This window comes from Callorhinus ursinus, unplaced genomic scaffold (assembly GCF_003265705.2).
Source record: "Callorhinus ursinus isolate GAN/ISIS: 27379988/994484 unplaced genomic scaffold, GSC_fseal_2.0 scaffold6, whole genome shotgun sequence".
Lineage (NCBI taxonomy): Eukaryota > Metazoa > Chordata > Mammalia > Carnivora > Otariidae > Callorhinus > Callorhinus ursinus.
Genome location: NW_027397068.1, coordinates 36,638,928 through 36,653,660, shown reverse-complemented (window position 1 = coordinate 36,653,660; position 14,733 = coordinate 36,638,928). Strand labels below are relative to the sequence as shown.

Below are 14,733 nucleotides of genomic sequence, written 5' to 3'. Positions count from 1 at the left end.
TCAAGTTGCAAAGGAGTAGAGGTGGAAGCATTTTTGAATTTCCTCCCCTGGAGAAAATTGTCATCTAGTGTACTTAACCCAGATAGAACTTAATTTGGAAGCAAGTAACTGAAAGATGGCCTCAAATTCTCACGTGAAGGTAGGTTTTAGAATCTCCTACCATAAGGCCAAATAGAAGCATTATCAGGAATATCCATGGCTCATACAAGGTGCCCTGGATAATTTCACTTGACTTGGATTCTCTTCTCACATCTTGACTTTGGCTCTGTGTGGCCACATAGCTTTCCAACACCTGTTTTACCACATTGGCTGAACATGTGAGCTGAACTGAGTCAGGGCTCTTGTCTACACCTGTCCAGTTGCTGTAAGTGGGGCCAGTCAAGGGCAGAACCTGGTTGGTGCAAAACATCTGACTTTAACCAAAACTTCTCTTTGGTTTGATTTGGGGGGGCTTAACTTTAACGCCTTATTTTTCAGATTGTCATCTCTAAAATTAATACTTTTACATATTAGTCTGTTCTAAGGATAAAGCATATAAGAAAAAAGGAAAGCTTTTTGTTCATTATAATCAGGGTAGCAGTGAGTGATTTGCTATAGATTATTATCCCCACATTATTCTACCTGGGTCATAACTTCTTCTTTGGATAAATGGAAGAATGGTGTAAAAATTTTTTTTGCAACTTTAGAAATAAAAATGCAAGAGAAAGAAAAGTTAAATTAACTAATAACCCCATTAAAGAAAATCAGCTTATACCTCAGGTTGGATGGTATGAACCAGCTTCACCAGCAGTAAGACATTGCACAGTGTTCGCTAACGTGGGAATCTTGAAGTATTGTGTTGACAGGTAAAGATGTTAGAAAATATAATGATTTTTAATTTTTTTAAAACCATGATTTGATTTTAAAGTAACTGTTATTTAGGATCCAGAGTGTTTTAACAAATATGCAGTGTAATATTAAAAAATCTAATTCTATTCTTTTTTTAGAACAAACGTGCTTACAGCCTAGAGACAACATCTGAGATGTGACCATTCACGGCTCCTCTTCTTGAATGGTTTTAAAAACAAAAGATCAAACATAGTTAAGTTATAAAGAAAAAAAAATTCTTTTTCCTGAAATGCTCCAAGAAGCAGTCATCAAGAATGAACTAGGGTAGAAACACCAAGCCGAGAAGATGGCAGCAAATGTGGAAGGCTGCCGTGAAGCTGGGCCAGTCATTTCAGGAAAAGCAGACAGAAATAATATGATCCAAAAAGCAGATGTTAGCACCTTCTCAGTAGAAATAGATGGGACTTACGCTGTACCCTGTAGAAGATATTCTACTTTATCGTGATAATGTCATTAATAGCATTGCATTATTACATAAAAGTCTGTTTCTTTACAATGTCAGGAATCTAGGGGTGCCTGGCTGGCTCAGTAGAGCATGTGACTCTTGGTCTCAGGGTTGTGAGTTCCAGCCCTACGCTGGGCATAGAGATTATTTAAAAAAATTTTTTTTAAATCAAGAAAAGAGGACTGCATTACAAACAGAAGCAATATATTCAACCAACCATGAGAGAAATAGTAGAAGGGCATTTTCACCAAAACCCCCCGGTAATCCAGGAGTAGGAGCTGGTGGCCCCATAGAAACCACAGGGCTCTAAGAGACTGTGGTCCCAGCATGAAAGCAACATGCACTCCTCAGGGAAGGCAGGGGCAACTTTTGGTTTCAAAATTTCAAAGTTCTATTATCATGATCTCTTGTTTGATGACTTTTATTTCCCCACATCCTTACCTCACCAAGGGCCACTCAACTGAACTGTTTGTTTTGCTCCAGTTAGTCAGGAGGAATGTAGAAGCTCCTTCACTTTAGAATCAAGTCTGGTCTTCAGCCAAGGGCAGGTGACTTGTTTCTCAAGGGCAGTAGTCTTCCTAGTGACACTAATCTGCCATAGGTCATCGGAGAATATAGGAGTGACAGCTAGTGAGTGTCTGGAGGTGAGCTGTCTCCCCATAGCAGCAGTGAGCTCCCAACCCAAGAACCCAGCACATACAGATGGACCACTGCAGCTTTCAGGAGCTTGTCTGGTTTTGGAAGTCTCATGGGCAATGCCCATCCCAAAGACCTCCCCTTACACTTGAGTTTTGAGTAAGAGTAGCAGACGAACAATTCCCCATCTGCACATTTGCCTTAACAGATTCACCACAGAAGGGCAAAGGCGATTTACCTCGGGCACATGCCCTTTTCCTTTTCTCTTTGGGATCGTACTTACAGAGTTGGGTAGAAATAAAGATCCTCTTAAGGACCAGATTGCCTGAGCCTTGAATGGGAAGGATCTGCATTAGCTCTGTGACTCTGGTTTCCAGTGATCGCAAAGCAGCCTCTTCAACTGGGGACTCATACTCTATGGTGCAACCCGCAGAATTTCGCCAGTGGCGAACCAGGCTATATAGCCTCTTCAGGCTAAAACACCTTTCCTTCAACTAAACCATCCCCACGCTTACATGTCAGAAAATGACTTGAGATTTTGAACAAAGTGACTTTCAATATTCCTTCCAGGTTTCCAATTCTGCGTCTAAGCTTTTGACTAAAATGAAAATGAACTCCATTGTTGTTTGGAAGTCGCGATTATGAGTTGAAAACTAAATGCCAAGTCAAGTCTCAGCCTTCAGCTGTGACACCAGACTCCCCCACATTAAGTTGTCCTCTGTCCCTGACAATTTTCCTTTTAATTAAAACGCAGCCTGATAGGCAGAATCTTGAGGCGCATAAAGCAGTTATGTGATTCACTCAACCATTTGTATGCATGTGTGACCTATTTAGCTTTTAAAATCCCATTTAATGCCAAAAACTACATTAAAGAATTCAAACAAAAGCTCACAGGGAGTCCCATAATGAGACTGTTTTGATTATTCCAGTGATTAGCCCATTTCCTTTCTCTTTGGTAATTTCATTTAGAAAAGTAGTCGTTTTAAGAACAAGTAGATTTTCTTTATTGCTTTTCTAGTTTGCTGTGAAACTGGCAAGTGGCCAACCAGCTGTGAAACTGCAATTATTACTATTACTTAAAATTTATCAAACCTCTTCAGGTGCTCCAGAAATAATTCTCCTTGTCTACAAAGACAAGGCCAAGAAAGGCATGAACAAGACCCAACCTTGCCACAACACGACAGAAATAACTTTTGGGGACGCTGTTGGAGAACATGTTGGTGCAGAATTGCTGAAGGGTTCTGATCCATGGCCGCCAAGCAAGGGTTCTTCAGGACCTAGGAATCTACCACTTCCTCCCATGAGGAGTATGCAATCCATTCAGGGGTGCATGTATTTGTCACTGAGCACTTTTTGAAATGTATGGGTGTGTCAGCTTCTAATGTAATTTGCTTCTGAATAATTCTAGCAGTACCACTGCCTTTAGTCTCACGAGCTGCCCTCCGGGAGTAAGAATCCAGGAACAGCCTCGCCATCCTGGGCGGGTGGTCGGCTTCACCCTGATGTTCTACCTCAGCGACATCTAGTGGCAAGAAGACATGGCTATCCACTGTGCCGCCGGCTTCCCACCGTGAGGGACGGCTGGTCTTATCTCTTATCTCTTAAAGCCAGAGTGAACACACACGTTCAGGTCCGCCTGGTAAAGACTGGGTCCACGCCTATTGTCCAGGCATAATTATTAATAGTGTCTGCTTTCACTCTTGAAAGTGTTAACAGACTGGATAATGAATTACACAGGCTCCTTAATGCCTTATGGTAGCTCTCCCATCTATTAGGTGACTTAACACATCACTTTGAGGTAATAAGTTCAGGAAGATTATTCCCCATTGTGTAAAGTGATATTTATCTTTACCTATCCTGAAATTATCCTTCAAGCATTATGGGATTGTTTCCAGCTCTAATGCTGAGGCCGGGTGAACAAGCTCATTTGATAGATCTTAGTCTTACCCGCACCAGGCCTTTGTCTATCCAGATGGAAGCCCCTAATTTTCGTCTTTTCCCAGAGACCTGTTCCCTCTGATCATTAGTTTTCCTTGTTAATCAGGCTGCAGTAGTGTTTGGACGTGACTTGTCTGGCTGTCTGAGAAGTGACACACAATGGCTAGTGCTTTCAGGCACTGATGTAAGGCCATCTGGTAGGTGCGGGATTTCCCAGCTGTATTATAATTTTTTTGAATTAAACATTTTTGACCACATAGAGAATAAGGGGCAGAGACACTGCCTAGGTGGCCCATAGCGATCCCTTTGTTTATGCTTGCAGAAAGAAAAAAGACAGAAAAAGAAAAAAAAAAGGAAGCAAAAAAAAAAAAAGATCAGTGTACATAATTAAGAAGCAGTGTTATAAATTCAAAAACACTATTTGCAAGTAAAAAAAGAACTTCACTTTGTTGCTTTTTTATCCCAGGGCCAACCTGAAGGGGTAAACATTTTAAGGGTTTATAAAAAACTTCCCAGAAGTGTACATTTAAGTGGACCAGTGATTCATTCCTTCCCAAGAACAGGAATTTTATAGAAAAAAGTACTCAAGTAGAAGAAAAAAAGGGAACATTTTGTAATAGAAATCTTACTCTTGTATTTTCTATTTTGAGTTTAGAAGTTAGACTGCATTAAAAAAAAAAGATGTACAAATGCCTTCCCTGTGCGAGATGTTTTGCTAGACTTGAAATGATCTGGTTTCAGATCCTGTTATTTCAATGTTACAATTTGTTTCCTATGGAACATTGAGACAATGTAACAAATTACAGCTCTCTTGCTGAATTTTACTTGTTTCTCTTTTTTCTTCATGATAATGGTCACAAAAATCATTCAAGTGCCGCCTTATCTTACCTTTGCAAGAACTTCCAAGCATTTAGGAAACTGAGTTTTTTCCCTTAAGAAAATTAGAATTCACTGGGGAGACCGAGTAAACATGTCCTATGCATTTATTGTGTATACCCTTTGGACTCCAATTATTTAGAATTGCTGGACACTTGGACATAGCCTGGATTGAAGTTCAAATATATTTCAACTTTGATGGAAGAACCTCCTCGATAAAGTGAACAACACATTAGAGAAATCTTCGTATTTTTTCAAGGAAAAAACTTTTTTTAAAGCTGAGTCACATTTTTAAGCGAATTCTTAGTGTTAAGTACCTAGGGTTGTACTTATAAAGGTAGATCATGAGGATCTCAACTTACGAATACTCTATAAAAGATCAGTGTGCTGCTATTCCTATTCTCTTGAAAAAAAATGGGTGTTTTTCCTTTAAAAATATTTTAAATATATAACTCAGGTACACAGTCCTTTTTTTTATTTTAAAAGATTTTATTTTATTTATTTGAGAGAGAGCACGCATGAGCAGGGGAGGGGCAGAGGGAGAAGCAGACTCCCCACTGATCAGGGAGCCCAATGTGGGTCCCAGGACCCCAAAATCATGACCTGAGCCGAAAGCAGACAGTCAACTGACTGTGCCACCCAGGTGTCCCTCAGGTACACAGTCTTTGCAGCTCATTTAATTTTTGAGGTCCGATTGTGAACACACACGACAGGAACATGTGAATTTATATACATCATCTCGAAGTACTGAAGGGATTGCTGGTGCCTGCAGTCAGTGGGGCAAGGACAATGACAAGATACTGTGTCAGTCCAGAGCAGAAACACAAAACAGTCCTGCTTAATAAATGCAGTGTTCTGGAAGAGCGCTCGTCATTTAAGTCTGGCATTATGCCAAGGGCAACATACACAGAACTTTCTCCTTTGTAAGACATCGTTTCTTGGGGGGAAATTTATATTGTTCTACATGTGTTTTAAAGGTGGGCTTGGAGACCGGAGCCCCAGAGCCTTCTCAAGGCTTGGTTAAGTAATTAATTTTGCAAATTGCAAACGCGTTCCTTTTGGCTTTTCAAAGCTACAGCTCTGAGACCAACTGTGCCCTTCCTAATTTGGAAATACTTTCTTTCTGGTTTTTATTTTGACATGGACCCTGCTATCTACTTTCATGGCTATTTCCAGCATCCCATGGGAGCTCCTTTCATGGCCGTCATAGTGCAAACACTCAAGAAAACCAAGAACTCAGTGCTTTCATAAAGCATTTATTTTTATTTGAAAACATTATACAGGCATTACATTGCCACAGCCAGTCCATAGGGGAGCATGCAAATATCAAAAATGGAGTTTGTTCAACTTATCGGTGTAAATCTCCTTTTTGGTTTATATTTTCCACTTACGGTGTCTGGATTAGTGTGCTTTGTTATGTGGCTTGACAATAGAATCCTACCCATGGGGTAAAATCTGTCCTGGTAGCTAGCTGGGGACTACTAAGTGGTTATAACTCAAAAACAAACCCAAAACAAACAATACTACACACTTGTCAAAAGGTTAATAGCACAAGTTAGCAATATCTAAACTAAACATTGAAACATTTTCATGGGACACAGTGGTGCAGATTTTTCCACTGCTTGGTCTACCTGCTTGTGTATTTCAGAGTCTGGAGCGGTGGGAAGGTGTGAAGTTGTGACCAAGGCAAGCGCTGTCCCCAGGGCAGGTTTTCATGGAGGAAACTGAGAACCAGCACTGATCACTAGCAGAGAGGCGTGGGGGGTGGGGGAGGCGCTGTGGTTTGCTTACCCAATCCAATTCTATACAAGTTGCTAAAGTCTCACTTGTGCAGGGTGGGGGTGGGGGGGGCGAAAAGCTGAACTTTTTGCTGGTGTCTATTGAGGCTGTGAAATTTCAGAAATGAAAACGGCTAGAGTTAATGTCCTACTCGCGCTTCCCACCCCGCTCCCGAAGAACCAGTATTTTTACACAAAGAGTTTGTTCTTTGCTATTTTCTTTTTTGTCCGAAGGGTCAATCTGGAACTTCTGATCTCAGACGGTGCAATATGTTATCAGCCTTTCTAACTGGAGACGAACCAACACAGTGAAGGACCCCAGTGACATGAAAGTCGTTGTGCACGAGAACACTGGATGGTAAAGGGTTTACAGTGAGTTCACCTTAACATTCACAGTTGGTTTCCATACAAGGGAGTCAATTAAAATATCCTAGAAAATAATCCAGATGGAGACTTTTAGCCAACCGTTGACTGCAAACCTTTTTGAAATTTAAATTTTAAAAAACTTCCCAGTCCACTGAGTTGACTTGGAATAGCTTCATCCACTTATTTCTCATAAGACTTTACTAAGTGTCTACAAATTAGTGTCATAAAAATGAATAAAAAAGACTAAAACATTTGGCTTTAAAATAAATACTAAAAATGCAATAAATCAAGCAAATTATGCCAACCGAAGGAATGTAAACACAAAAATAAAACCACAGTCTTTAAAGGTCTTCAGATCTGAATGGACAAAATATTCAGAGAAAGGTATTTAATTGGTTTAAAAGGTAGCAGAGAGCAGACACTGGCAAGTTGTTTTGACATTGATTTCTTTTTTCTCCAAAAATAAAACATATTTCTGAGGGGGCTGAACAGAGATGACCATACACTCTGCATATCCGAGGAGGTAATTCTTCTTCGCCATTTCCGGGGGCAGGACTGCCCCCCCGGGGGTAGAAGGCAGACAGAAGGGCCACCTGCTGCTGACCAGCCAGCACGGGACGCGTTCGCCTACCCAGGAATTAGGCCTTGTGCAGGCTCTACGGGAGTCCTGACGGGGCTGCAATCTGTCCTACTTTACACGGACCCCTCCGGTGATTTGTTTTGTTTGCTTAAGATGTATTGATCTGAATTGCCCACAGTTTCATAAGCATTTATTTTTCCTTAACAAACCCTGTACTCCATCACGGATCTTTTTGCATGGTATTTAAGCCGGTCAAACTTAAAGACTATTTCACATACTGACACATAAAATCTATTCCAAATCGTAGAGGTCTGTGGTGCTTCTTGGTTTTGTGTGTTTGTGTGTGTTTGAAAAAAAGAGTTACTTTAAGGGCAACAAAATTAGACTAGTGACATATCCCTCAAAGCCTTATCAGGACCCCACAATGTTCTCTGTATCCCTAAGAATAGGGTGTTGATATATTCTGCTGTTGAAGGGATGCCAAATATGACCAAGATGCCACACTTTTTCATTCATGACATCTTTATCACTACCACGTGGTCAGATCAATCAAGCCATTGTCAGAGACTGCTCCACATCAGCACGTTGACTTTGTTGGGGGCCACCCCACCAATGACACTCCACAGTGAGGGTGATTTCCATGCTGGTATATCTTAACAAGGGTGGGACACAATTGAAGAGGGCAGAGGGCCATGGCTTTTTCCAATGACTTGAATAATTTTCATAGTATCACTAAAGAAATCTAGGAATTAAATGTAAAATCAAATACATTTTTGGAAGAGAGGCTATAAGGAGGGGCAGAAAGATTTAATATATTTAATATATATATATATTACCCAAAACACACATGATATTATTATTCCTGGGGTTTCCTATAAGCCACGGAAATAAAAGCTTCCTTATCCTGTTATTACAGGGACTTCATTAGCAGAATCACGTGGTACAACAGAAAGGCAATGGCCCGGAGTAATCAGAGATCAAAATATAAAAAAGCTCAAGTGTTTGTTTTATATCTATTCCTAGAATAGAGAATTATATGGTCAGTTGCCCCTCCCCACAAGGGTGACAGCACAAAATACTTGTTGAGCAGGCAGTCCAACAGGTGACAGAGGAAACCATCAGCCACCAGGCCCCTCGGCTAAGGAAACTTCTCAGGGTGGAGCTCCTGTGGTATGCAGCACTCATGTAAACTGTGCAAAAAAATAAAGTATGATTCTTAAAAAGTGACTTGCCATAGAAAAGTGGGATTTATGTTAACTACATGTGGGTCTGGCGATAGTTCTCATCAGGAGTACAAAACATCCTCCTGAAAGTTAGTGTAATAACAGTAACAATAATAATACAAATAATAATAATAATTGCTTTTAATTCAAAAGTTTTCACAGTAATTAATGCAGGAGGGTTGTGATCAGGAAACATACTAGCTAGGCGTCTCTCTAAGTCAGATGGCTCGGAGGCCGTGACTCCAGGGATGTTCAGCTTATGCCTCTTATAGGCTTTCAGATTTGCTACCTTGCAGTCCACCTGCGTAAACCGCACCTAATAAATACCTTTCTCTATGTACAATACAGAGATGAAGGGCGAACAACGTGGCCACGGAGGTGACTTCAGTGGGCGGGGAGGGCCTCATCCTAGGCCACGCGGACGTGGGGCTCCTCTTCGGTCTCCTGGCCCAGGCTGGTGTAGGTGACTGAGGGCTCCACCTGAGCTGTGGCCGGTAAGTCCACGACGGGGCCCGAAGGATTGCGGAACTGCTTGTACACTCGGGGGTCCTGGGCTACGTATGTGGAGGTGGAGGAGTAGAGCACCAGCCCGATGAGGATGGTGAAGAAAGACAGGAGATACAGCCCTGAAAACTGAAGAACACGACAGCAAAGTCATTTAGCAGTCAGAGCAGAGCAGCTCCCACGAGAAAGAGGCACCGAGGGACCAGAGCAGAGCATTTCCCAGCGGAGTAGGCAGCGAGGCGAGCCAGCCAAAGCTCTTGTCGGGAAGTGAATGTTCTCTTCCTAAACGGCCTTGGCCTTATTGATTCTCCTTATCTGTTGCCTCAGCTCTGTGGCGAACACAGAAGAACACTTAGCTAATTGTCCCTAAAGTGCCAGTCTGAGGACCTGATGTGGGAGGGCTAGTTAAGCACAAATTAAAATACATCAAGTTAAAAGCAAAAAAAAAAAAAAAAAAAGTCTCCAATATCACTCAACAAAGAGTTGGTTGTTTGTGGCTTCATTAAACCCAGAAGAAATATAGATGTTCCATTTAAGATGGTGATGAAGCCACAGACACCGAACCATGCTCTGACGCAGCTGCATCGGGCACTCTTGTTGTGTCTTCATCCGATTCAGACACTATTTGTGTTCCCCATAGGAACTCTTACTGCCTTTTGTAACTATCTTTGCAAGAATAGATTATCCTTGGATCGAAAAAAAATAGTATAACATTCCATTCTGGCTCCACTAATCTGGTAACAACCAAACAGAGCTGTATATGTAGCATCCTGCTTCCTAAAGCATTTGCTTGACAATTCATAGAGATTGGCTGGGGCGGGGGGAGAAAATATGGGTTTAAACAAGTGCCTGTGAATTTATGTATGTTTTTGAAAAACTACAACTTCTGGACCTTCTTGAGTAGTTACCCTGGAAGTTGTTCCTTGAGTAATTACTGCGCGGAGGGGTGGGGGCAGTAAGGTAACAACACAAGTGTTGCCATTTCTATTTCATTCATTCGTTCATTTATTTGTTCACTCATTCAATGAATAGTTTCTTGTATGCCCTTCTACAGCAAACGTGGGGACGTTTATATACTGGGGACAGAGGAATGAGAACATACGGTCGAGGGCTTAATCATCTCCATGGAGAGACAGAGGTACAGGTAGACAAAATACAATGCACTCGGGAATGCCAAATCTCATTTTAGCCCAGAGCTGTTGTCCCAGTCTGGACCACATGCTGCATCCCTGGGCAGACAGAAGACCAATTTGATTGGATTTTCTTATTTCATTTTTCGTGCTCATACTCTAAGAGAACTAAAAACTGCTAAAAAGACAAGAATTAGTTGGCAGCTGGAAGAAGAACAGGAAGCGGATCCGGAGAGTTTATAAAGTAAGTTGCAAGGCTGTAAGGGTTCAAAGACAGCTACAGCAGACAAGTCATCCCCGAGGGGAAGAGCCCCTGCTACAGTGTTTTTTCCTTTTTCTTCCTTCTTTGCCTCCTCCCTGCTACTGTTCCTCCTCTCCCTCTCCCTCTTCCCCGCCTCCTTCTCCCTCCCTCCTTCCTTCCACCCCCCTCCGTTTCTCTCTCTTCAGCAGCAGCAAGGTAGCTAAGACTAAAGACCATTTTCCGATTTTCCTTCTAGATCATTCCTCACCCTTTCAATTTTTACTCTTCATATTCAAACCATGTGAGACTCTTTCCTCAGGTGGATTTATAGACTAGATTCGGCTTCTAACAGCTTCACTTGAATAACCTGAGACAACCAGTTCCGTTTTTCCCAATGAAAAGAGGTGTGTTTCATTCTGTGGCTCATGAATTTGTTGGTAAAATGAAATGCGAGGAGAAAAGACCACTCAGAACTGTTGCAGGTGATGTCAGAAAACCGATTTACCCCTCCCCTCCTTCCTGAAATTCTACATTCGAGAGCTGCAGTCTTTACCTGAAACTCTGGTGAACGAAATGGGTTTGTTCTCAACACTGTAATCATTTCAAATATCCTGTTAATAACTTTCATTTTCAAACCCCACGGACGGGTCCCTGGTGTTAGGTGAAGAGCGTTGCTGGTCTCAGGTGTGAGCCGGTTCCTGCTGCAGCGGCCGGAGGCAGGGAGACTCCCCACTGCCTTCCAACCACACGCTGGACTCAAATCCCAGCTCCCTTACTTTCTAGCTCTCATTTTGGACAAGTATGCTAACCTGCTCAGGTCCAACTTTCCTTGTCAGTGAGGTGAGGCTAATAATTGTTACCTATACATAGGTAGCTATATGGAGAGGGGCTGTAAAGATTAAACTCGATAAAGCATGTAAAGCACTTATTCGATGCTTACCTTGCAACAAGCATTCAACTCCTATCACCTTTGTTGTCACGATTACTGTTTTGTCGTTTTTGTCTATAGCATTATCTTATAATGAGTAGTCATGTATGTAACACTCTTATGGAATCATTGATTAAATTGCCTTTCTCCCTTAACTATGGGACTGACTGTGTCTTTCTTCATCAGTGTCAAGTGCAGAGCCTGGCCTATATAGTGTCAACATCTGCTAAGTGTTCTTTGTTCTTTGTATTTTGAATAAATGAATGAATCTAGTTACAGAGAAGTTTCAGATTAAAGAAACAAAAAGTAAAACGTCAGCCTGTACCAGTGGCGTACTTTAAATTTTTTAGCCTTAAACTTGATAATCCAGTGTCATTTCTCACACATACAATGGCAAACAGAAACTCATTGAAAGGGAAGTCAGAGTACTGACCCTTAGTCATTAACTTCAAAAGTCATCTTCAAAGCTGGGGTCAGTCAGAGGAGAACAATAAGACAGCGAAGTGGGGGGGACGATGCAAGAGTCTGGGTTGAAGATGGGGGCTACAGACCAGTGGACTGACACAGGATGTTTCATAAACTCGGATGGACAGGACTTGGCAATGCGGGGGGAGGGACAGGAAAGGATCTCATGTGGGGTATCCCGCAAGAAGGATGTGAATTCCTCTCAATTTCTGGTTTCAGTTCCCATAGTCTGACTTGATCAAGATGACAAATATTTTAATATTCATCTCTGTAAAGCTAAGACCTTTGCCATTGTATGAACAAATACCTGAATCATCCCTTTTTTGGACATAGAACCATCGAGTGGAATGATACATCCACTACCCAGTGTTTTCCTGGGACATAGCTCCAGAATGACAGCACATATTTTACTTCCAATAAATTTCCATTTAATTCATGCAGAATTCATTCTGACATTGTTCAAAATATAGATAGCATGGGATTTTATATGACAGAGGCACCTTGGAAGTCACCCAAGAGTTTTTATTCATAGATAGTAGACAAAGTCTTATTTAGCACACAAACCCAAAAGGGAACAGAAAGACATGAATTATGATTAATCTGGATAAATAATGACAGAAAGGTTTGATTTTCTTTTCCTCTTTTTGGATTGACAGAAAAAAGAAAATTGAATCAGGATCTCTAATAGGATGATTCCTAGTTTTGGATGCTGCACTTAGCCTGATAGAGCATTCTTTAAAAAACAAATGAAGGGGGGGAATTCGGAGGGGGAGACGAACCATGAGAGACGATGGACTCTGAGAAACAAACTGAGGGTTCTAGAGGGGAGGGGGGTGGGGGATGGGTTAGCCTGGTGATGGGTATTAAAGAGGGCACGTACTGGATGGAGCACTGGGTGTTATACGCAAACAATGAATCGTGGAACACTACATCAAAAACTAATGATGTAATGTATGGTGATTAACATAACATAATAAAATTAAATTAAAAAAAATTCTGTATATTCTAGGCTGCTTAACTCATTTAGTGCAAAGAAATACTCATGCCTAGTTGCCTAAGCAAAGAACAAGGAGTGCCCTGGCCACTAGAGGAGGTCTGAAAGCCATGTCCGAGTTACACATGAGGCAAGGTTCAGGTGGAGGCTTGCTGCCCCCATTGAAGAGCACAGGCTGCTGCCGGAAGTGTACTCTGCGCCCCCAGTCAGCTGTAGCCCATCAGAAGATGCTTTATGTTCTGTGCTGCGGACACACTCTGACCCGAGTTTATCCCACCTGGAACTTTGAGAAGCTGAGAAAGGTTGCACCGGCATTAACACCACCGTGCTGCACACAATGTTTACTTTGCTGCTGTCTTTTTCCATCCTGATGCGTCTTCTATGCTAACAAGGTTAGAAAGCACTCGTGGCACATAATGAGAATGCTTGTGTGTTGCTTCAAGCAATGTGACTGGGACACGAGCCACTGTCCAGAAGGGCGTGGCTAGACTGACGATAAGATTGTACAAAGTTCCTCAACCTCCAGCTAAGGATTAAACCTAGCTCTAGCCAGCTGGCGTCTCAATATGATTACTATTTAGCTAACGGGACATTCAGCACATCAGTTAAGGACAGAAAATATTTTCACTTTGGCTTTGGTACTGAACATCTAAGCAGAGTTTTAATAAACTAATGACTTTAGTGAGTCTTAAGCCTATCCCAGTGGAAAACCACATGATTTGAAAGCCATTTCAAAGTACATTTATAAGTAAACCAACTAGAATAGGTAAGGAAGAAAGCAATTTTCAAGGGCATCTTTCCTTTTTTAGCTTGACCAAAAAGATGGCAGGGGTGAACAGAGAAGAACGTGGGCAATCCGCAGAAAGGCGTAAGGGTTTGAGGATGAAGTGACTTTGGGTTAAAGCTCTGTTTTTACTCATTTTATGTCCCAACCACTTCTGTATGATGGGCTTCCTTTTTCCTTCTTTCCTGGGGAGTGCACTCGTGGTGCATGCTTCTGTATAATACGGTTTTTCTAAGACTCATGATGTTGGATTCTGGTCATTTTTGCTCAGTGACTGCACTGGGGCCTCTTAATGATCAGAACAAATTTTTATTTAATACGTAATGCCAAGTTAAAAGACTCTTTTAGCTCTTAAAGGGAGATATATGGCAGTTCTATCTCCAGAAAAAAAAACAGAGTCAGTGGAAAAAAGAAACTATGTCGCTTGTGATATGTTGAAGAAAGATCTGGGAAGAAAGGGAAGAGTAGCTGGTGAGGTTTCCTAGGAAACTGGGGTACAGGGGAATGAGATTTAGGTAAAGCTCCTGGAGTTATCTGACAAAAAAGGAGAAATTTAAATTTAGATCCAATTTCCATCTAACTTGGAGAGCCAAGGACCTCAGAGAAAATGCAATTGGAAGGAGGGAAAAAATAAGGTCAAATTAGAAAGAAAAAGAGATATAGGTAAAGAAAGTTCCTCAATAGCCAGGAGGAAAGGGGACTGCATAGCTGGATAGCCAGAAAAGGAATAATTCTCTAAATTAACCACCCAGCATGTAATCTTTCTCTCTCCATCTCTCTTTTTGTGTACACACACACACACACACACACACACACGCACGTGTACGTACACGCACGCCCACACACCTGTGGGCCACGACTGCTGATCTGATAGGACCTGCTTTCTGAACTTGAGAGAAGCTGAGTGGGTGAGAGAACACCATCCCTGAAGCCTTCTCACGTGTGGTAGGTGAGCAG

General features: G+C 41.7%; 1 protein-coding gene across 2 annotated transcripts in view; it reads right to left on the bottom strand.

Annotated features, from left to right (window-relative positions):
• Window positions 1-6,023: 6,023 nt before the first annotated feature.
• SLC35F1 (solute carrier family 35 member F1) overlaps window positions 6,024-14,733 on the bottom strand; it is a 388,139-nt gene continuing 379,429 nt past the window's right edge. The window contains exons 8-9 of one of the 2 annotated variants that reach the window (XR_012378545.1): window positions 9,058-9,363; window positions 6,024-8,697 (exon numbers count right to left, since the gene is read on the bottom strand). Coding sequence is in view for 1 of the 2 variants with exons in the window: in XM_073893835.1 (XP_073749936.1) it covers window positions 9,139-9,363 (225 nt within the window). In the remaining variant the exon portion in view is untranslated. Of the gene's footprint in view, window positions 9,364-14,733 lie in introns of both variants that reach the window. The other variant, XM_073893835.1, reaches the window with a different exon arrangement.